Below are 24219 nucleotides of genomic sequence, written 5' to 3' on the forward strand. Positions count from 1 at the left end.
AAACGTATGCTGCCATGGAGTCCATCAGGAAAGGAAAATTACGGTAAGTATTTGATATCAATTTTCCGTTATATATATATACATACACAGACACACACTGAACAAAATTCTAACCGCAAAACTTTTGTTTTTGCCCCCATTTTTCATGAGCTGAACTCAAGGTTCCAAGACTTTTTCTGAGAACACAAAAGGCCTATTTCTCTCAAATATTGTTCACAAATCTGTCTAAATTGTGTTAGTGAGCACTTCTCCTTAGCTGAGATAATTCATCCACCTCACAGGCGTGGCATATCAAGATGCTGATTAGACAGCATGATTATTGCACAGGTGTGCCTTAGCCTGGCCACAATAAAAGGCCACTCTAAAATATGCAGTTTTATAACACAGCACAACGCCACAGATGTAGCAAGTTTTGAGGGAATGTGCAATTGGCATGTTGACTGCAGGAATGTCCACCAGAGCTGTTGCCCGTGAATTGAATGTTCATTTCTCTACCATAAGCCATCTCCAAAAGGTGTTTCAGAGAATTTGGCAGTACATCCAACCGTCTTCACAACCGCAGACCACGTGTAACCACACAAGCCCATGACCTCCACATCCAGCATCTTCACCTCCAAGATTGTCTGAGACCAACTACCTAGACAGCTGCTGCAACAGTCGGCTTGCATAACCAAAGTATCTCTGCACAAACTGTCAGAAACCATCTCAGGGAAGCTCATCTGCATGCTCATCGTCCTTATCGGGGTCTCGACCTGACTGCAGTTCGTCGTCGTACCCGACTTGAGTGGGCAAATGCTCACATTCTATGGTGTCTGGCACTTTGGAGATGTGTTCTTTTCACGGATGAAACCTGGTTTTTCTTAGATCTTTGAGTTCAGCTCATGAAAAATGGTGGTAAAAACAAGTGTTGCGTTTATAATTTTGTTCAGTAATTTATATATCACACACACATACATACACAGTATCTCAAAAAAGTGAGTACACCTCTCACATTTTTGTAAATATTTTATTATATCTTTTCACTTCAGAAATTACACTTTGCTACAATGTAATTAGTGAGTGTACAGCTTGTATAACAGTGTAAATTTGCTGTCCCCTAAAAATAACTCAACACATAGCCATTAATTTTTAAACTGCTGGCAACAAAAGTGAGTACACCCCTAAGAGAAAATGCCCAAATTGGGCCCAACTAGCCATTTTCCCTCCCCGGTGTCATGTGATTCGTTAGTGTTACAAGGTCTCAGGTGTGAATAGGGAGCAGATGTGTTAAATTTGGTGTTATCGCTCTCACTCTCTCATACGGGTCACTAAAAGTTCAGCATGACACCTCATGGCAAAGAACTCTCTGAGGATTTAAAAAAAAAAAGAAAAAATTGTTGCTCTACATAAAGATGGCCTAGGCTTTAAGAAGATTGCCAAGATCCAGCAGGGTAGCCAAGACCATACAGCGGTTTAACAGGACAGGCTCCACTCAGAACAGGCCTCTCCATGGTCGACCAAAGAAGTTGAGTGCATGAGCTCAGCATCATATCCACAGGTTGTCTTTGGGAAATAGATGTATGAGTGCTGCCAGCATTGCTGCAGAGGTTGAAGGGGTGGGGAGTCAGCCTGTCAGTGCTCAGACCATGCGCCACACACAACATGAAATTGGGCTGCATGGCTGTTGTCCCACAGGGAAGCCTTTTCTAAAGACAATGCACAAGAAAGCCCACAATTTGCTGAAGACCAAAAGACTAAGGACATGGAATACTGGAACCATGTCCTGTGATCTAATGAGACTAAGAAACTTTTTTGGTTCAGAAGGTGTCAAGCGTGTGTGGCGGCAACCAGGTGAGGAGTACAAAGACAAGTGTGTCTTGCCTACAGTCAAGCATGGTGGCTTTGCATTTAAAAATGGCGCCGCCTGGTGCCAACACGTCACTTGGCTGAGAATAGCCGAGCATGCACGGGCTTTCCAAAGCTGCGGCGGCGCATGTGCAGTGTACCTGTCGGGCCGACCTCAGCCATTTTTTTTTCAGGTGTCGGTATACTGCGTTGATCTTCATTAAGTCCCAGGGCAGAGGGTCTTGCCCTGGCAGCGCCTGCTGTGACTTGTCGGACGAGTTTCATCCTGCGAGTAGCTGACTGCGAGCTGTGATGGCCACACGGTGCCCTTGTTGCCCATGGCACCCTGTGCGGCTGCACAGCTTGCTTACCCCAAAGGCCGGCACTGGCCACAGGGCAATATTCCAACATGATAACGACCCCAAACACACCTCCAAGACGACCACTGCCTTGCTAAAGAAGCTGAGGGTAAAGGTGATGGACTGGCCAAGCATGTCTTCAGACCTAAACCCTATTGAGCATCTGTGGGGCATCCTCAAACGAGAGGTGAAGGAGCGCAAGGTTTCTAACATCCACCAGCTCCATGATGTGGTCATGGAGGAGTGGAAGAGGACTCCAGTGGCAACCTGTGAAGCTCTGGTGAACTCCATGCCCAAGAGGGTTAAGGCAGTGCTGGAAATTAATGGCGGCCGCACAAAATATTGACACTTTGGGACCAATTTGGACATTTTCATGTAGGGGGTGTAATAAATTTTGTTGCCAGCGGTTTAGACATTATTGGCTATATGTGGAGTTATTTTGAGAGGACAGCAAAGTTACACTGTTATACAAGCTGTACACTCACTACTTTACAATGTAGCAAAGTGTCATTTCTTCAGTGTTGTTCCAAGAAAAGATATAATAAAATATTTACAAAATTGTGAGGGCTGTACTCGCTTTTGTGAGATACTGTATGATGTTCGGGGGAGTAATTTTCTAGCAAAAAAATGATATTTACATGTAGGAGAGAAGTGTCAGAATTGACCTGGGTTAATTACCAAAAGTAATATACACTTAATTAATATATATTGTTTTAAAGGTAATTTACTATATTTTAAAACCTTATACCCATAAACCCATGTTTTTTCCTTGTAGTTAAGAGGGCTGGAAGGGAGCATTTGTCTTTTAGACACATGCACCCTTCTAAGCCACTGCAGTGAGAGGAGAGCCTCCACTGCAGTATTTTTATTGGACAGCTTGGACCAATGGTGCTTTACCATTGAACCAAGGCTCCAACCAAGCTGTCCATTGAGCTCAGTGCATCGGACAAGAAATCAGAGGCACTGTGAGCTCATCCTCTCAGTCTGCTTCAAACCACTACTGACCGGCTGCGCCATGAGCCCCATATTTCCAGAAACATAGGTGCTAGGAGCCATAAGTTTTGACCAGTTATGGAGTAGGACTTCAGGTACATACAAATTTGGTGTCTGTGACTCCAGGTCACCGTGCTACGACCCTCAATCATTTTTTTTTTAATTTATGCTAATGGCAGGTAAAGCTCTGCCCCCCCTGACTGCACGTCCCTGCTATGCACAAGATATCATGTGGACCATCATTAGGTGTGTAAATTTGAATGATGAAAACACTCAACTTGCTCTGAATTTATTTCTATTAAATATATATTCTTTGAGCACAGCTGCATGTTACATTATATATGACAGTACTAAACTCTGTTTAAGTCATATAGCAGAAGAGTATTACATTATAGGACATTATTAAGCAATAAGGAACAAATTCTCAGGTCTCAAGCTCATACAAAGTCACCAATAAAGCTTGAGATTAAATTGATGGTAATCTTTGCGAGGACATTTACTTAGAAGTGCTATCCTATTAATTATAGAGATCATCAAAGCAGGTTTTTAGGGGCACCCTGACCATCCCTGGGAACAATGGTTTTAAAATGAAGAAATAGTTGGGTTTTTTCTTTTTTTTTTATATATATTTCATGGTCTCTGGAGGGTAGCCAACTCTGCTTCTTTTTGCTCCATTTTTGATTTTACACTGTTTAGCTTTCATTTATTTATTTATTTTTTCTATAGGATAATGATGTGTTGCGTGTGGAATGTTTTTTTTCTAAAGTACATTGTAAATACCAGTTTTGAGGGTTGCACCTTAGGGGATGGGAAGATGCCCATATATGGTATAAATTAGATGCAACGCCCTAGGTATTTTGTGGTTCTGTCCTTAGTGACTGCTGCCTCCTACGGTTTTGGATTCCTGTTGACAGTGTCTGTTAATATATGAAAATATATGTCTTTTTTTCCAACAGGAAGAATTTTTAACCAATTTTTGAAAAGATGAAACATTAACTCTTCTAGTATTTTGAGGCTTCGCAATGTAAGAAGTACGCCAAACTGTGTTTAAACATTTGCATAAACTTTAAATTTATTAAGTAAAAAAGAAAAAGGTTTTCATTGCTTTGTTTTTTTATTTAACATGACATTAATTCTAAGCATTATGTTTCCCAACCCTTTCCTCCAGGTTGCTGTGGTAACTTGAGACCAACAAGACCAGCGGCTTCCTCAGTGGAACACTCTCCTTTAGCATGGAATTCCTCATGGAAGATTAGTTGATTCCTGACACTCTGAAGAAGGCAAAAATAGGTGGAAGCCTGAAACTGAAGTTCTTGCTGAGCCAGGCAGAGCTTCTCACTAGTTACCTGTGAAAGTAAAATAAATATTTAAAGCATAAGTATCTTTTTACAGCACTAAAATGAAGGTCTAATGCTGGCCTCACACTTAGATAATTTTCTAGCGACTAGCATTTAAAGTGGTATATCCTGTGTGTGTTTATGTCACAATCACTTCCCATATCCCTATATATGCCAATCTAAGAACTTGTTGTAACTATCGACACTTACCGCTGACACCACTGGTCATGGGAAGGAGTTCCACATCCTTTCCAATCACTGTATTGGTGTCACTAGTCCCCAAAAAGTGTCATTGTCTGATTTGTCCCCCGCAATAAGTTGCTGATCGCCGCCATTACTAGTAAAAAAATTTTTTTTATATATATATATATATATATATATATATATATTACACACTAGACATATGCCGGTTTTCGGTAATTCGATATATCACGGTATTGCATAGCCACGGTATTGTTATTGTGGCATTTTTAAAATACCGAGTTTCTCTGCTCCTGGGTCTGACTTGTGAATTGATACATTTCAGTGAGCTGGATGACTCATTCACTCACACAGCTAACGCCTTTCAGCATTAAGTCTCCCAGTAACTATAAACAAAAATGATTACATTGTATCTTTTCCTTCCCTCTGCCAGGGAGAAAGGAAGTTTAACCTCTTAAAGACTGGACCTTTTTCTGACACTTGTTGCTTGCAAGTTAAAATCAGTTTTTTTTTTTGCTAGAAAAGTACTTAGAACCCCCAAACATTTTATATATTTTTTTAGCAGAGACCCTACAGAAAAAAATGGCGATTGTTGTAATATTTTATGTCACACTGTATTTGCGCAGCAGTCTTTCAAACGCAATTAATAGACTTTAATGAATAAAAAAAAAAAAACGTAACAGTAAAGTTATCCCAATTTTTTTTTTTTTGTTACACAGAGAATCGTGCTCTTTATTCCAAGCTAAAAAATTGTGATTCTCATTTTGGCCAGAATCGTGCAGCTCTTTATATATATATATATATATATATATATATATATATATATATATATATATATACACACACACACACACACACACACACACACGCATAGCAGCCCACATTACATTATTATATAGCCATCAAGCAGTGTCTGGCATGCACCTTTTTTCAGCTGAAAACGCAGGCATAGCAGCTCAAGCCCATTCACATCAATGGGCTGCTATGCCTGTGCAAATGTGGGCCCCCAACCCGCATACATGTGAACCAGGCCTAAAGCAATAGTAAAGTCATTAATAGATAAAAACACCGGTCTTCCTGCAGGTTTAACCAATTGAAAAAAGGTGCATGCAGAATTTAAAAAAATGCAGTGGCCATGAAATCCATCCTCCTTTTGCACCATGCGACTTACCTGCCGTTGCTGCACACGCAAACTGTTTTTAAATGCCGTGCCCACGTATACAAAAAATGCAGAAAGCTTGCCAGAGCAGGAACTGCAGGTTAGTCGCATGGTGCAAAAGCAGGATGGATTTCAAGGCCACTGAATTTTAAAAAAATGCTGCATGCACCTTTTTTCTGCAGAAAATGAGGGCATAGCAGCCCGTTCAAATCAATGGGCTGCTATGCCTGTGCAAATGTGGGCCGCCAACCCGCATACATGTGAACCGCCAACCCGCATACATGTGAACCACCAACCCGCATACATGTGAACCAGGCCTAAAGCAATAGTAAAGTAATTTATAAACAACACCTCCTTCAGGTTTAACCACTTCTTGACCACAAGGATTTGCCCTCTTAATGACCAGGCCATCGGAGCCGAGCGCCAGGACCAGTTATCACCAGTTAGGCCAGACACTGCTTGATGACCTATTTTAGGCCTGGTTCACAGAGTCTGTACTGACTGACTATATAATAATGTGCATAAGTGAACCAAAGCCCTAAATTCAGCAATGAAATTGAAGTGAGGTGGAAATTTAATAATTAAAATTTAATAATAGAATACCGTGATAATACCGTATACCGTGGCAAAACCTTAATCAATTAATCGCAGCATGAAAATCTGATACCGTCACAAGCCTATTACACACACACATACATGTACATACATACACACACACACATATATATATATATTATATATATACACACACACACACACACACACACACACATATATACATACACACCATAAAAATATTCCATAGTTTGTAGACGCTACAAAATCAATTAATGTACGCTTATCAGGATTTTTTTTAACCAAAAACAGGTAGCAGAATACAAATGGGCTAAACTGATGAAGAAATTGGATTTTTTTACTTTTTTTATTGGGTGTGTTTTATAGCAGAAATTAAAAAATGTATTTTAAAAATTGTCGGTCGTTTATAGCGCAAAAAATAAAAAGGTGATCATATACCACCAAAAGAAAGCTCTATTTGTGGGGAAAAAAGGCACATTTTATTTGGGTACAGTGTCGCACGATCGTGCAATTGTCAGTAAATGTAACGCAGCGCTGTATCGCAAAAAATGGCCTGGTCGTGGGGGGGGGGGGGGGTAAACCTTTCGGAGCTGAAGTGATTACGTTTGAACTACTCCTCCAATTTTGAGAGGCCACGTGTCTTCTAAGGCTCCCTAAAACTGAATTGTTTTTTCTCTATGCTAGACTCACCATCCAGGTATTTGTATATCACTAGCATATCCTCCAGCCCCCTTATTCATTTTGTTGCCTTTCTTTGGACTCTCTCCAGTTCCAAAACATCCTTCCTGAGGACTGGTGACCAGAACTGGACGGCATTCTCAAGATACGGCTGGACCAGAGTCTTGTAAAGTGGTAGAACTATAGTTTTATCTCTTGAATTAATTGCATGATAATATTCTGCTTGCTTTGCTTGCAACAGCTTGGCATTGCATGCGATCAGTGTCTCTGGTGTGGACTGGAGTTGGAGCTGACGACTTTCAGATAGAGCTTGTTTCAATGCTTAACACCAGCAAAGTCTGAGTGCATAAGCTTTGTATTTTAACTTTTTCTACTAATAAAAACCTGCTACACTAAGGGAGGCTCTCTCCCCATCCTTTTTTTCTCTTGCAGTGTTTGGGTTCCCAGTAGAGGGCTGCATTGGTTTTGGGTCCCGCGGGAGCCCCCAAACACACCTCTAAGATGACCACTGCCTTGCTGAAGAAGCTGTGGGTAAAGGTGATGGACTGGCCAAGCATGTCTCCAGACCTAAACCCTATTGAGCATCTGTGGGGCATTCTAAAACAAAAAGGTGGGAGGAGCGTAAGGTCTCTAACATTTACCAGCTCCGTGATGTCATCATGGAGGAGTGGAAGAGGACTACAGTGGCAACCTGTGAAGCTCTGGTGAACTTCATGCCCAAGAGAGTTAAGGCAGTGCTGGAAAATAATGGTGGCCACACAAAATATTGACACTTTGGGCCCAATTTGGTAATTTTCACTTAGCGGTGTACTCACTTTTGTTGCCAATGGTTTAGACATTAATGGCTGTGTGTTGAGTTATTTTGAGGGGACAGCAAATTTACACTGTTATACAAGCTGTACTTTACATTGTAGCAAAGTGTAATTTCTTCAGTGTTGTCACATAAAAAGATATAATAAAATATTTACAAAAATGTGAGGGGTGTACTCACTTTTGTGAGATACTGTATATATCACACATACATACATACATACATACATACATACATACACACACATACTCTGTGTATTTATTGTTGCTTTTGTATTATAGAATACCTACACATGTACCAAAAAGATCGTAAAACTATACTATCTACACTTTTTATCTTGTATAATATAATGTAGTTTTTTCTTAGTTTGTGTCTTTGGAGATCTTTTGTCTGATGTGCCCATAATACACTGCTCAAAAAAATTAAAGAGACGAAAAGGGGAAACATTTAATACTGGATAGCTATACTGATATGGACTGGATAATGTGTTAGGAATGAAAGGATGCCACATCGTTTGATGAAAATGAAAAGAATCAACCTACAGAGGGCTGAATTCAAAGACACCCCAAACATCAAAGTGAAAAAATGATGCAGCAGGCTAGTCCATTTTGCTGAAATTTCATTGCAGAAACTCAAAATAGTACTCAGTAGTTTGTATGGCCCTTGCGTGCTTGTATGCATGCCTGACGTAGGGGCATGCTCCTAATGGGACGACGGATGGTGTCCTGGGCTATTTCCTCCCAGATCTGGACCAGGGCATCACTGAGCTCCTGAACAGAATGGGGTTCAACCTGGCGGCGTTGGATGGGCCGAAACATGATGTCCCAGAGATATTTTATTTGATTTAAGTCAGGGGAGCATGGGGGTCATTCATTGCTATCAATTCCTTCATCCTCCAGGAACTGACTGCATACTCTCGCCACATGAAGCCAGGCATTGTCATGCACCAGAAGAAACCAAGGACCCACTGCACCAGTGTAGGGTCTGACAATGGGTCCAAGGATTTCATCCAGATACCTAATGGCAGTCAGGGTGCCATTGTCTAGCCTGTAGAGGTCTTTGTGTCCCTCCATGGATATACCTCCCCAGACCATCACTGACCCACCACCAAACCGGTCATGCTTAATGATGTTAAAGGCAGCATAACGTTCTCCACAGCTTCTCCAGACCCTTTCATGTGCTCAGGGTGAACCGGCTCTCATCTGTGAATAGCATAGGGCGCCAGTGGTGGACCTGCCAATTCTGGGGTTCAATGTCAGATGCCAATCGAGCTCCACCGTGCCAGACAGGGAGCACAGGGCCCATTAGAGGATGTTGGACCCTTAAGTCACCCTCATGAAGTCTGTTTCTGATTGTTTAGTCAGAGACATTCACACCTGTAGCCTGCTGGAGGTCATACCAGTCCTGCTGATGGGTGAAAGACCTTCTACGGCCCTGTCCAGCTCTCCTACAGTGGGGATCAAAGTTTGGGCAGTTTCAGTTTTCTAGACAACTGCTTAGAAGATCCCATGGTGCTGATTGTTGGGGCAAGGTCAGATGAGACATCACCTGGTCTTCCCAGACGATGATTGAGAACAATCCATGACACTGGCCGGTCTCAGCCTTGCAAAGGGGGCAGTACAAGATATTAACTCTGCAGGGTGCCCAAAGATTTGCAGACGCCATTTTTTTGTTTTCTGTTATTTTGAACGTGTAAATGATGGAAATAAAATATAACTTTTGTTGACATGTTATAAGAATTTCTACTCTGTAATTTGATGCCTTTTGGAGATTTTTCCATCTTTCCTTGGCTTCTTTATGCACATTAGTACAATTTTTTACCTGGGGTGCCCAAACTTTCGGTCCCCACTGTAGAGTAACTGCCTGTCTCTCGGAATCTCCTCCATGCTCTTGAGACTGTGCTGGGAGACACAGCAATCCTTCTGGCAACGGCACATATTGATGTGCCATCCTGGATGGACTGCCTGTGCAACCTCTATAGGGTCCAGGTATCGCCTCATGCTACCAGTAGTGACACTGATCCTAGCCAAATGCAAAACTACTGAAAAGTCAAAAAAGGTCAGTGGCCTTCACAGGTAAACCATTCCTGTTTTGGAGGTCATTGCATTGTTGCCCATCTAGTGCACCTGTTAATTTCATTAACACCAAAAGCAGCTGTAACTGATTACCCCCCCCCCCCCCGCCCCTCTGCTACTTAACTGACCAGATCAATATCCCAGGAGTTTAATTGACTTGATGCTATACTCTTGATTAAAAAGTGTTCCTTTAATATTTCTGGGAGCAGTGTAGTCCTTACCCATTGGAGGGTGTGTCTTTGTTCTGTTTATATTGGAATGATGGCACTTTCACAGCCCACTAAGATATAAATTTCTCCTCGGACATCAACAAGGCATTTTCGTCCACAAAATTGCCGCTTACTGGATATTTTCTCTTTTCAGACAATTCTCTGTAAACCCTAGAGATGGTTGTGCATGAAAATCCCAGTAGATCAGCAGTTTTTAAACACTCAGACCAGTCCATCTGGCACCAACAACCATGGCACATTCAAAGTTACGTAAAGCGGTCCAGCGGAGTTCTCCTCTACCTTCCCTCCCTGCAATCTTCTCAGACACGTCAGAGGTCCCAGAATATTGCCCAGCCATTCACGATGTGCAGCATGACTCACGCATGCGCAGTGCGCAAGCTGTCACAGCCGGATGCTCGCACTAGAGATGCCGGCACCACCAAGAGGAGAGGGAGAGGAGCAAGGCTTCGGGCGGCCGCATCGCTGGATCGTGGGACAGATGAGTGTGTGTTTATTAAAAAACAGCAGCTACACTTTTTGTAGCTGCTGACTTTTTTTTTAATAAACACAAAAACCAGTGGAACTCCACTTTAAATCCCCTTTCTTCCCTATTCTGATGCTCTGTTTGAACTTCAGTAAGTCGTCTTCACCACATCTAGATACCTAAATGCAATGAGCTGCTAACATATGATTGGCTGATTAGCAAGCAACTGAACAGGCGTACCTAAACAAATTGGCCGGCGAGTGTATATTTGCCATATTGAATAAAGACCTTGTTTACACCTTGTTCGTTAGAACATCTGCTCTTTATCCTCATCCTTTCTGCTTTATCATGTTATTTCACAATGTATAAATTCTAAGCAGTTATAATTTATGTCTTCTAGTCCTTTCCACCAGGTTGTTGTGGTCATTTAAAAGAGTTGTAAAGTCAGGAAGGTTTTTTATCTTAATGCATTCTATGCATTAAGATAAAAAGCCTTCTGTACTTCTGTGTGTATCAGCCCCCCCCCAGCGCCCCTAATACTTATCTGTGCCCCCTCTCTATCCAGTGATGGTCACAAGTGCCTCGGCCTTCCTGGGACTCTCCCTCCTGATTGGTACCATTGTCTGTCAATTAAAGTCAGTGAGCCAATCAGGAGAGAGAGGGGGGCTGGGCCAAACAGCAGCTTGGATCGGGTGCCCCCATAGCAAGCTGCTTGCTGTGGGGGCATTCGATAGGAGGGAGGGGCCAGGAGCAGGAACAAGGGACCTGAGAAGAGGAGGATCCAGGCTGCTCTGTGCAAAACCAACTTCACAGAGGAGGTAACCGGTTTGATATTTTTTTTAAAAAAAAGGAGACTTTAAAATTACTTTAAAGCCACTCTTTTTTGCAAATGTATACAGAAAGCACTAATCAAATATGAACAACTGAGCTGTACACAACTCACTGATGCAAAATCAATGAACTAAAGTTCTGTTCCACTCTGTCTCCGGAGACCCATTAATTCCTAAATTGGGTGCCTTCATCTCACATAGTACAGACAATTACAGGCTGAACATCAAAGACACCCTAGCTCTTTGTGTAACTTTTCTCTGCAACAAGGGGAAGTGGATGTAGATAAATGTTTAGCTGTTGACTTCTATAAAAAAAAAAAAAAAAAAAAAAGTCTAAATTTGTATTGTGAGCTGTAGATATAGTAATCATTGGCAAGGGTTCCCCCATATTAAAAACAGTGAAAAGGGCTAAACTAGAATCTTAGCAGCCTGCCAGCCTTCTAATGTAAACACACAGTAGGCGTTTGAGCCCCTGTTCACACTTAACACCTTCCCGTTTGGCCTATAGCAGATTGACGGCTGGGAGGGCCTTTCGTCCTTCAAGGTGGACATCATAGGACGTTCTCTCAAAAGGGACCGCGCAGCAGCACAATCTATCACCGGCTGTGTTGATCAGACACAGCAGATTACTGTTCAGTGCACCGTCTTGCAGCCAGTACCATGTGACCAATCACAGCAGATCACATGACAGTTGTAAACAATGGATGACTTCCTTATATGCCATCCATTGTGTATGACTGTGTTGCTAGCTGTGATTGGTCAATGTGATCATAATGGTACAGACAGGGTCAATCACAGCACATCTGTAGTAATTGATTAGCTCTGGCCAATCACAACAAAATAAATTAATCTGTTTCATTCAGTAAAATGCTTGCTTATAGCAACGAAATTCACTGCTAATTAAAAGCAATCATAATGTGTAAAAAATAAATCCTGATCACTTTCCCAGAGTAGTACAATGTTACTATGTTAAAATATTGCTTGTCACAATGTGTTAAAAAAATAAAATAAAACCAAAGCTAAAAGTAAACCGCGCTGGATACTACAAAATCATATGTATAAAAAAAATAAAAAAAATGCTGACACAATACCCTAATACAAGGCACACAAGCAAATACAAAAAGTGCAGCATTTAAAACCACCCAGATGACGTTATGTATGACAAAATGCGTAGGGTTGAGCTGGAATACACACCACTGCGCATGAGCCAACCAGCCGTGGTCATCTTGCTCGTGGGAAAAGACCCAAACCTGCGGTTTTAGAAAAGATTTACACTATGGAAAGTACGCTCTTTCGCTTCTAACTCACAGATCCTGCTCCCTGTTGAGCAAAGAGCAATATTGAATTGTCCTGCTGCTCCTCTGATAGGCAGACAGAGCCAAAACTATACTGTCTCTCTAGCACCTACCTAGGAGGGTGCTACGTAATTAAAGTGGTTGAAAACCTCAGATATGAAATATGAACAAAGCATATTCCTCTATAGTGTGTACTTGTCTCAATTAGGAGCACTAAGTGTAATTTCTATGTGCTGCTTTGTTCCTCTGATACAATCAGCATGACTTACTTCGGACAAGTTTTCCCAACGCCAAGAAAAAAAAAAAAAAAAAAGACGACGGGAGGAACCACCAGCTGACAGCCTCAGCAATATTCCTCGGTGCTGTGTGGAGGGGGCATGTCCCTTCCCTCCAATCAGCTGTCAAACCTCCCCTCACTGAGCTCTGCAGAGTGTAACTTCAGCTCTCCGCCCCCTTTTTCTAAACTCTCAGAAAAGCTTTAAAATTCAATACTTCGAATGGCTTTAGAGAAGAAAGGCCTGCAGATAGATTGTTTCATCTCTGTATCACCTGAGGCTAGTCACTTCACTGGGTATACGTAAGGGTTTACAACAACTTTAACAACTTCAATACTGGACACTTGCACTCTCTTCCTGCCCAGGCCAATTCTCACGGTCATACAACGCTGTACCCAAAATTAAATTATCATTTTTTTGAGACAGAATTTTTTTTGTGGTATTTAATCACCACTGGGTTTATTTTTTGCTAAAAGAAATAAAGTTTCTTAGTTTTGGTTAGAAAATGTTGTAAATAAGTAAATTTTCTTCTTCATGGACGTGCCCTGATGAGGCACGAATATGCAGCATGATAGGCACTTACTGGCATCACTGCTTGGGCTGCACTGATAATCAGTGCCCTTATTAGGCTTCCAGCAGTTAAGTGTGAGTGGGTATGTCACCCAGGATTCTTAAAGGCAGGTTAAGAGGCTCCAGGAGGACTGTTTAATTTGGAGGAGACTATTTTCAGTTTCCCCTGTGGTATATAAAATCCAGTTGGGGACCTGGAGATTTCAAAGCGATCTGGGTGGGATGAAATCTCCAATCCTGGGACCAGGTCTTGGCAACAGCCAACACACTGATTATGCAGGTGGGTCTGGGCCTTTTAGTAGAGACAGGACCAGGGTTCTAGGCTCCCCCCTCCCAAGGACTCCTGGTGTGAAAGGGAGAAGTGTGCACGTCTGCACGGTGCAATCTAACAGAGCAGACGGAGGGCCCAATCCTGTGGGCTGGAGCAGCAAGAAAGCTGTAAAAGTGTCAGAAGGGGTACAGAGTGTGTACCAAACAGGGGCACTGTTACAGGGTCAAGAGAAGAGAACCAAGGTCAAAGCCTGAGCCGCAGTGCTGACCAGAGAGTCAGGTGGCTTGGTAGTATTAGTTTATTATTTCTTTATTGCTGTGTAAAGTTGAAACCCCTTCCTGGGAATCCTGGACGGACTATTTTTTTTTCCTTTAATAAAAGTGGGCCAACAAGCCCTTGAGTGACAAAACTGGCCTGGACTCAGCTCACTGGTAGGCTCTACCCTTAAGCTAAACACTCCCCAAATGCTACAAATGGTGCTCCAATGCAGGCAGAACTGAAGATCCTCGTATATACCAGTGAGCTATTGCCAGAAGCTGCCTGGGCTCTGCAGTGTGTGCAGCAGGTGTTGTACCTGAAAGAAAAAGACCTTTAAAAAGGGACAGTGCTTCTGTTGCTGCTCTGTGCAGTGGAGTGACTGTGAGTATGGAAAGTCCCCCAGTGTTTGAGTCTGTGGTGGACTGGTGCAAGCGGCACCTGGCAGCACTGAACCAAGGCCAAGGAAGAAAGTAAGCCAACCTTCAGTACAAGGAGAGAGGTGCTGGATGTCCATACCTGGGAGAGGGGTGTTATTGCCCCTGGCAATGCTGCTGCAGTTAAACCAGTAGCTGTTGTGGAAAATATGACTGTGTCACAGCTTGAGACCAGGTCCAGCAGAGGGAAACCTGTGATGTGCCAGGAGAGGCGGTGACCAAAGGCCAGGGCCGAGAGTGGTTGCCTGTAGCAACACAGAGGAGGCCAGTTGGGCTGTCTGTTGACCATGGGAAGTGCCTGCCAAGAGTCATGGCAAAAGGCTTCAGGGGGAGCTGCCGATACAGCGTGTTGGAAAGAGCCAGCAAAGTCCCGCTGTGAGAGTGTGGTCTCCCACGGCGATAGGACAGGACAGCATCACCTGGAAGGAGGAGCTGCAGTGGAGATTTGGCTCAGCGTCCCCACAAAGAGGCTTGTGAGTTTCTGCCAGCTGGGAATCACCAGGAGGGATGCACCCTGGGGAAAAGTTGTCCATTACCATGTCTGGAAATTGAACATCTGGGGAATTGCATTTTTTTTCTTGCCCTAGGTTATGGAATATGGCTGTAGATCATATTGTTGAGCAAGAGTCTTTATCTGCAGTCCCAGATTCCTGTGCAAAATGTTTGCAGTCACCCTTGGCAACAAGGAGGAGTTTCCTGTTGTGTCTGCAGGGGGTGCTAAACAGTTGAAGATGCCTGCTGTAATTATTTTTATTATTATACAGGATTTATATAGCGCCAACAGTTTGCACAGCGCTTTACAATGTGAAGGAAGACAATACAGTTCAAAACAGGAGGAACTAGAGGGCCCTGCTCGTTAGAGCTTACAATCTAGAAGGGAGGGTCGAGTGAAACAAAAGGCAATACCTGTGGGGGATGGGTTGATGGAGAAAAAGGAGGTACATTTGTTAGGGGTTGGTAGGAAAGGCTTCTCTGAAGAGGAGGGTTTTCAGAGATGGCCTAAAAGCTAATAGAGTGGGGGATAATCGTACAGATAAGGGTAAGGAGTTCCATAGGATTGGAGAGGCTCTGGAAAAGTCCTGGAGGCGAGCATGGGAGGAGGTGATGAGTGAGCTAGAGAGCAGGAGGTTTTGAGAAGAACGAAGAGAGCGATTAGGTTGGTATTTTGAGATGAGGCTGGTGATGTAGCTGGGGGCTAGGCTGTGGATTGCTTTGTAAGATGTAAGTATTTTGAATTTAATTCATTGGGTGAGCGGAAGCCAGTGGAGGGCTTGACACAGAGGAGCGGCGGACACTGAGCGATTGGTGAGGTGGATGAGTCTGGCGGCAGCATTCATGATGGATTGAAGGGGGGATAGCCTGTGTAGAGGTAAGCCAATGAGGAGGGAATTGCAGTAGTCGAGGCGCGAGATGACCAGGGAGTGAACTAGGAGTTTTGTTGTGTCTTTGGTTAGAAAGGGGCGTATTTTGGAGATGTTGCGGAGGCTGAGGCGGCAAGATTTGGACAGCAATTGGATGTGGGGTTTAAAGGAGAGTTCAGACTCCAGGACAACACCTAAGACCTTGGCATGTGGGGATGGGCTGATGGTAATGCCATTGATATTGACGGAGAAATCAGGGGAAGGGGCACGCGGTGGAGGAAAAATTATAAGCTCGGTTTTGGATGGATTTAGTTTGAGGAAGTGGTGAGACATCCAGACCGATATATCTGATAGTAAATTAGTGATGCGTGAGGAGACTGAGGGAGAGAGCTGAGGAGTGGATAGGTAGATTTGGGTATCGTCAGCGTAGAGGTGGTATTGGAAGCCGTGGGAGGCTATCAACTGACCTAGAGAGGAGGTGTAGATTGAAAATAGGAGGGGTCCAAGAACAGAGCCTTGGGGGACTCCAACAGAGAAGGGAAGAGGAGAGGAGGAAGTAGAGTTGTAGGTAACGCTAAAGGTGCGGTTAGATAAGTAAGAAGATAACCAGTGAAGAGTACAGTCACGGAGACCAAAGGCATGGAGTTTTTTGAGGAGGAGGGGATGGTCAACCGTATCAAAGGCAGCAGAAAGGTCCAGAAGTAGGAGTACAGAATAGTGTCCACTGGTTTTGGCCGTTAGCAGATCGTTTGTCAGCTTTAGGAGTGCAGTTTCAGTGGAGTGTTGAGGCCGAAATCCAGACTGAAGAGGATCAAGGAGGCTATTCTCGGCAAGGTGGTCGCACAGTCTGTTGTAGACTAGACGTTCGAGGAGTTTGGATGAAAAGGGGAGCAAGGAAATAGGGCGTAGGTTGTTCAGATCGGTTGGGTCCAGTGAGGGCTTTTTAAGTATGGGGCTGACTAGTGCATGTTTTAGAGAGTTGGGGAAGATGCCAGAAGAGAGGGAGAGATTGAAGATGTGGGTTAGAGAGTGTAGAATAGGGCCAGAAAGTGAACGTAGCATTTGCGAGGGAACAGGATCCAGAGGGCAGGTTGTTAAGTGGACGTTAGCAAGTAGTTTAGCAACCTCGTCTATAGTGGTGGGCTTGAATGAGGGAAGTAATGATCGCACTTGTGGGCGTGAAGCATAAGGCAAGGAGGAAGGTATCTGAACAGCAATGATCTCCTTACGAATTGTGTTAATCTTCTGTTTGAAGTGGTTGGCAATCTCCTGGGCAGTGAGTGAGTCAGTGGGAAGGGGTAGTGGAGGACGGAGTATAGAGTTAAAGGTAGCGAAGAGTTGCCGGGGGCGTGATGACAGGCTGTTAATGAGAGTGATAAAATAGGTCTGTTTGGCAGTGTGGAGACTGGAATTGTATTTTTGGAGGGCGGATTTATATTGGTTGAAATCCTTCTGAGACCGAGTCTTACGCCATAGGCGCTCAAGAGCACGGCTATGCTTTTTTAGACTTCTAGTGTTATCGGTTTGCCAAGGTTGAAGGGGTCGGGGCCTGATTCGGTGTGTGGTGAGGGGGGCCAATGTGTCCAGGGAGGCTAAGAGTGAAGTGTTGTAGACAGAAGTGGCTAGGTTGGTGCAGGACAGGGGTGCAATATTGTCATAGAGGTGGCCGGTAGCAGAGTAGAGAAGAGAAGGGTTGAGATGGCGTAGGTTTCTGCGGGTAACTGTACGGTAGCTGGAGGGAGAGGAGGTGGAGTAGAGGGAGAGAGTGAAACTAATAAGGTAGTGATCAGAGAGAGGGAAAGGATTGTTGGAAAGGTTGTGCGGGGTGCATAGGTGGGAGAAAACATGGTCAAGGATATTGCCTTCAGAGTGAGTAGAAGCGTGTATCCATTGCTTCAGGTCAAAGGAGGAGGTTAGATTGAGAAGTTTGGAAGTGGTAGGAGTGTTAGTATTAACAGGGATGTTGAAGTCGCCGAGAATGATTGTGGGGATTTCAGAAGAGAGAAAGGGTAGCCAGGTGGAGAAGTCATCAAGAAAGGTTGATACTGGTCCAGGGGGGCGGTAGATCACAGCTATCCTTAGAGAGACAGGGGAGAAAAGACGAACGCAGTGTACCTCAAATGAGGAGAGTGACAGAGAGGGAGGCGGCTGAAGTACCTGAAAGGAGCTATGTGGGCTAGAAGGATCCCGACACCCCCTCCCTTGCGTCCATTGGGTCTAGGGGAGTCCATAGAAGACCACCTTGGGATAGGGCAGCAGAAGACGCAGTGTCGGATTTGTGCAGCCAGGTTTCGGTGATGGCGAGTAGATTAAATGAGTTAGCGATGAAAAGGTCATGAAGAGAGGTGAGTTTATTACAGACAGAGCGGGCGTTCCAAAGGGCGCAAGAGAAAGGGAGTCCGGTTTTGGGAAGAAGAGAGATTGGAACTAGATTGTGCTGACCGCGACTGCAGCCAGAGGGTGTAGGGTACGTGGTGTATTGAGCATGGGTAGATGGAGGCCCAGGGTTTGGGGATATGTCTCCAGAGGCCAGGAGAAGCAGAAAGGTGAGGGTGGTAATATGAGAGTGTGATTTATATGAGGGGACATGCCCCAGTTTCCTGGAGGATTTGTGTGCATGTGGATTTAGAAATAGCAGGAGATGGTGAGTGCAGTAATAAGGTGAGGACAGAAGTGAGGGTGATATATATAAGATGTGGGGTGGAGAAGAGGGGTGAAGTAGAGAGAATTTAAGGATGGAGGATAGGGCAGTCAGAAGAAGTGCCAGAGAGTGCATTTTACCAGGATAGAGCTGAAGAGGTTAAAAAAAAAAAAAAAAAAAGGAGATCACCTGCAGTGTATGTGGTGTATATCTCAGCCTTACCTCAGTAATTTCATCCTGTGGTCACCAGAGGGAGTTGTCCAGTGAAAGTGCAACAGAGGACTGGTTCATGAGACGACGTACTCAAATGAAGATGGTGACCCCCTACTATTGCGGTGGGTAAGACTGTCTTTAATGAAATGATGGTTAGAATTGCTGATTTCATGTTGAAAAGGACTGGTTATGAGACTGTCAATGATGGTGTGAGAATGACCCCAGTTAGTGGGACCACTAAATGTGCTTTTGAGAGTGACTTTTCCCTGTGCAGTACCCTGTACAGTAGGGAAGCAGGGGTTAATTCCAGCATGCACCTATGTGTGGCTCTCAAGAGGGGAATAATGAGGTATTTATTGTCGGCCAGACTCAAGTTGGGAGTGGGCTAGGACAAGCCTGCAAGAGGTAAAAATGCTGTCCGTGTTGAGAATGGAAAATGTACTGCGGTTGGGAAAACCCCAGGTTCTTGCCGAGCCAAGACCCTAATCAAAAATAGGCCATTGCCCATAGCAACTGATGGTAAGACAGCACAGTTGTCCCTAGAAATCTCCAGGGAACTCTTTTATTGGTGCCGGAGATTGCCCTGGACAACTGCGGTGTCACTCTGGTGGGACGGAGTGAAACTGCACCTTCTAATGGTAATGTGTTAGTGCAATCTGCAATAACAGAGTGTGCAGGTAAATAGTGGGTTAATACAACCTGTGGAAAATGCAAAGGTGTGTGAGGTTTGTGAAGCACCACCTGAGTAGGATGGTGGATGTGGTGTATTGCAATGTGCTGTGGGGAGTCATGTACCTTATTACCAAAGTCAAACATGATTCACAATGACTTGTGTGATGAGTATGCAACTGGGCCAATCTGTTCTTATGTGTCTCCTTGGCAGATGGATCGGTGCTGAGGAGTACCAGTGAATGGAGCACACATACAATGGATTGGGATAGGGTAAAAAGGGATTTGGGTAAAAAGCCTATCTTAATGAGAGATGAGGATTTTATACACAAAAATAAGGTGGACACCGTTTCTGCTGTGCCAGTAGGAGGGACTGCGGAACAGCCTGTGGCTGGGGGTGCAGTGGCGGCTGCAGGGGTTAACCCTCATGAGAAAGAAGGACCAGATAGGGGCAAGCACACAGCAGAGACTTTGTCAGTGGCCCACAAAAGTGATATAGTCACTGCAAATGATCTAGAGCAGTTCACTGATGCTGAGCCTGGGAAATTGAGCGAGTCCAGCACCTGGCAGCGCTCTAGTAGAGCACCAGGCTGTGGTAGTCTCCAGCTGGGAGGAGGTTTTGTTAACCTTCACAACTTCTCAAGTCTCAGCAAGGGAGTCTCCCTGCATCCCTAGTGTCATGGAAGTCCCCAGGAAGGTAATGGGTCTGGAATCAGGGGTCTGGTTCATGAGAAAAGTATTAAAAGGAGATGCTTTTAAGTTGCTTGCGAGTTGGATAAGGTATAGTGGAGGAATCCCTAAGTCCACGTATTGGAGCCGCCATTGGACACCTTTCAACCGGCGCATCCATACATCAACATTGGTTCATGTCTACCCTCTTCATACTTCTGGTAAGAAGTTTGCACTAACACTTGGGTGATCTTTCACTTTATTCACTTGTGGGAAGTGCTTGTTCACGATTAAGGCTCACATTGCAACGTTATCTGGTAAGGGGCTACTCCCTCTACTTCACATATAAAGAATATATTGATTCATTAATGACTGGATTGAAGATCTCCTGATTCATTGAAGTTCATTCTTTGGCTGTTTTGGGATCAGTGTGAATGACCTGAGGACTTTATTCATCCTATATGTGTTATGGATAACATGCCTTTTTATGTTTATTTGTACACTATTTTTTCATTACATCTTTATTTAAAGGTTTTTCATATTGTGTGGGAATCACCAACAATTTGGATTATTTAGATGTGAATTTATTTGCATTTCTTATTCTTGTTGAGCGCACTACACTATTTTCTATTTTCACCATTTTTAACTCTATTGCTGCCGCAAAATTGGAAGGTTAGCGCACCCCTTTCTTTTCACTATTATTTCTTTATTGCTGTGTATAGTTGAAACCCCTGCATGGGAATCCTGGATGAACAATGTTTCTCCTTTTCCCTTAATAAAAAGTGGACCAACAAGGCCTTGAACGGCACAACCGGCGTGGACTCAGCTCACTGGTAGGCTCTTAAGCTACACCCCCCCCCCCCCTTTGGGGCTGAAGAAAAAACAGCCCCTAAAGCATGATGCTGCCCCCACCATGCTTCACTGTGGGTATGGTGTTCCTTTTGGTGATGTCCTGTTTTTGTGCCAAACATATCTTTTGGAATTATGGCCAAAAAAAAGGTCAGCCTTGGTTTCATCAGATCATAACACATTTTCCCACAAGCTTTTGGGAGACTTCAGATGTGTTTTTGCGAAATTTAGGTAGGCTTGGATGTTTTTCTTCGTAAGAAAATATAAGCACCCCCTAGGTGGGATTTTAACAGGCAAAAAGAAAACTAAAGTGTATATAGTAAAAAGTAATATTTATTCAATGTATCCAAGGTAAAACCAATGTATAAAAATAATTTATGATTTAAACATACAATGATTGCAGTCCTAATACAAACATTATATACAGAAACCACATGATTCTGCTACTTGTTGAATCTGTATGATAGAAGGAACACCCAATGCGTTTCAAAATAGTTTTTTCTACAATCTTCTTCAAGGGGTATATATGTGGTTAGCAGAGTATATATTTCTATAACAAAGAGAGATATCATTAAGTACTCAGCAAATAAAGTATGAAAATTACATGACATCACCCAAGGATACTGACCCTATGGAATATATACAGTGGTGGACTGCATGTTTCTAAAAACACAAGAGCGCTGCAATTGTTGCCAGCTAATAGCCGCCTGCCAATGAGAGGGAGCTTGGTTTAGACATTATTGGCTGTGTGTTGAGTTATTTTGAGGAGACAGCAAATTTACACTGTTATACAAGCTGTACACTCACTACTTTACATTGTAGCAAAGTGTCATTTCTTCAGTGTTGTCACATGAAAAAATATAATAAAATATTTACAGAAATGTGAGGGGTGTACTCACTTTTGTGTGATACTGATATCTACCCATCCATCTCTCTCTTATATACAGTATATATATGTACACACACACACACATACATACAGTTAGGTCCATAAATATTGGGACATAAACAATTCGAATCTTTTTGGCTCTATACACCACCACAGTGGATTTAAAATGAAATAAACAAGACGTGCTTGAACTGCAGACTTTCAGCTTTAATTTGAGGGTATTTTCATCCAAATCAGGTGAAAGGTGTAGGAATTACAACAGATTGAATATGTGTCTCCCACTTTAAGGAACCAAAAGTAATGGGACAATTGGCTGCTCAGCTGTTCCATGGCCAGGTGTGTGTTATTCCCTCATTATTCCATTTACAAGGAGCAGATAAAAGGTCCAGAGTTCATTTCAAGTGTGCTATTTGCATTTGGAATCTGTTGCTGTCAACTCTCAATATGAAATCCAAAGAGCTGTCACTATCAGTGAAGCAAGCCATCATTAGGCTGAAAAAACAAAAACAAAACAAACCCATCAGAGAGATAGCAAAAACATTAGGTGTGGCCAAATCAACTGTTTGGAACATCCTTAAAAAAAGAAGAACGCACCAGTGAGCTCAGCAACACCAAAAGACCCGGAAGACCACAAAAAACTACTGCGGTGGATGACCGAAGAATTCTTCCCTGGTGAAGAACACACCCTTCACAACAGTTGGCCAGATCAAGAACACTCTCCAGGAGGTAGGTGTATGTGTGTCAAAGTCAACAATCAAGAGAAGACTTCACCAGATTGAATACAAAGGGTTCACCAAAAGATGTAAACCATTGGTGAGCCTCAAAAACAGGAAGGCCAGATTAGAGTTTGCCAAACAACATCTAAAAAAGCCTTCACAGTTCTGGAACAACATCCTATGGACAGATGAGACCAAGATCAACTTGTAACAGAGTGATGGGAAGAGAAGAGTATGGAGAAGGAAATGAACTGCTCATGATCTAAAGCATACCATCTCATCAGTGAAGCATGGTGGTGGTAGTGTCATGGCATGGGCATGTATGGCTGCCAATGGAACTGGTTCTCTTGTATTTATTGATGATGTGACTGCGGACAAAATCAGCAGGATGAATTCTGAAGTGTTTTGGGCAATATTATCTGCTCATATTCAGCCAAATGCTTCAGAACTCATTGGAGGGCGCATCACAGTGCAGATGGACAATGACCCGAAGCATACTGCGAAAGCAAGCAAAGAGTTTAAGGGAAAGAAGTGGAATGTTATGCAATGGTCAAGTCAATCACCTGACCTGCATGCATTTCACTTGCTGAAGACAAAACTGAAGGGAAAATGCCCTAAGAACAAGCAGGAACTGAAGACAGTTGCAGTAGAGGCCTGGCAGAGCATCACCAGGGATGAAACCCAGCGTCTGGTGATGTCTATGCATTCCAGACTTCAGGCTGTAATTGACTGCAAAGGATTTGCAACCAAGTATTAAAAAGTGAAAGCTTGATGTATGATTGTTAATCTGTCCCATTACTTTTGGTTCCTTAAAAAGTGGGATGCACATATACAAACTGTTTTAATTCCTACACCATTCACCTGATTTGGATGTAAATACCCTCAAATTAAAGCTGAAAGTCTGCAGTTAAAGCACATCTTGTTTGTTTCATTTCAAATCCATTGTGGTTGTGTATAGAGCCAAAAAGATTAGGATTGTGTTGATGTCCCAATATTTATGGACCTGACTGTATGTATATATGTGTATGTATGTATGTATGTATGTATGTATGTGTATTATTGATCAGTAGTTTATGATATCAAAAAAGCAGCCCCCAGTAAACCGGAGTGGCAAAGGAAAGGAAGGGGATTATAGCATTACCTACTCACCCCTATAATAGAATAGGAGTGTGGGATTCCCAGATTAAGTTAACCAGTCACAAAAGAAAGAATAGCTAATTGCTATGCAAAAAAGTAGGGAAGGACCCCAGGCGGTATAAGGCTTAAAAAGTTAAAACCTTTATTTAAAGAAGTAAAAATTGACACATGTAGCGGCAATTAATCACAACAAGGGACATACAAACAATAAATAAAACTCCCCAGGTGGTGAACCGGGTGTATGAAAAGCAGCAGATTGATGTTAGGACACTGTTATAAATATAAACAACCGTGCAAGATAAATGGTACTGATCATGAAATGATACACTGCAATGTGTGTATCTATATTGAGTCGGCCACTGGGTGGCATCACCTTCAGCTGTAAAAGAACGTTATATGCTGATACACATATCCAGTAACCGATCTGAGCAACACA

General features: G+C 43.2%; 1 protein-coding gene across 1 annotated transcript in view; it reads right to left on the reverse strand.

The window, feature by feature from the left end:
- Positions 1-4218: 4218 nt before the first annotated feature.
- Positions 4219-24219, reverse strand: part of FMC1 (formation of mitochondrial complex V assembly factor 1 homolog) — a 38165-nt gene continuing 18164 nt past the window's right edge. The window contains exon 2 of the mRNA XM_082266548.1: positions 4219-4522. Coding sequence (XP_082122674.1) covers positions 4319-4522 — 204 coding nt within the window. The 3' untranslated portion in view covers positions 4219-4318. The remainder of the gene's footprint in view (positions 4523-24219) is intronic.

Source organism: Pelophylax lessonae (genome assembly GCF_965119305.1).
Source record: "Pelophylax lessonae genome assembly, chromosome: 8".
NCBI lineage: Eukaryota > Metazoa > Chordata > Amphibia > Anura > Ranidae > Pelophylax > Pelophylax lessonae.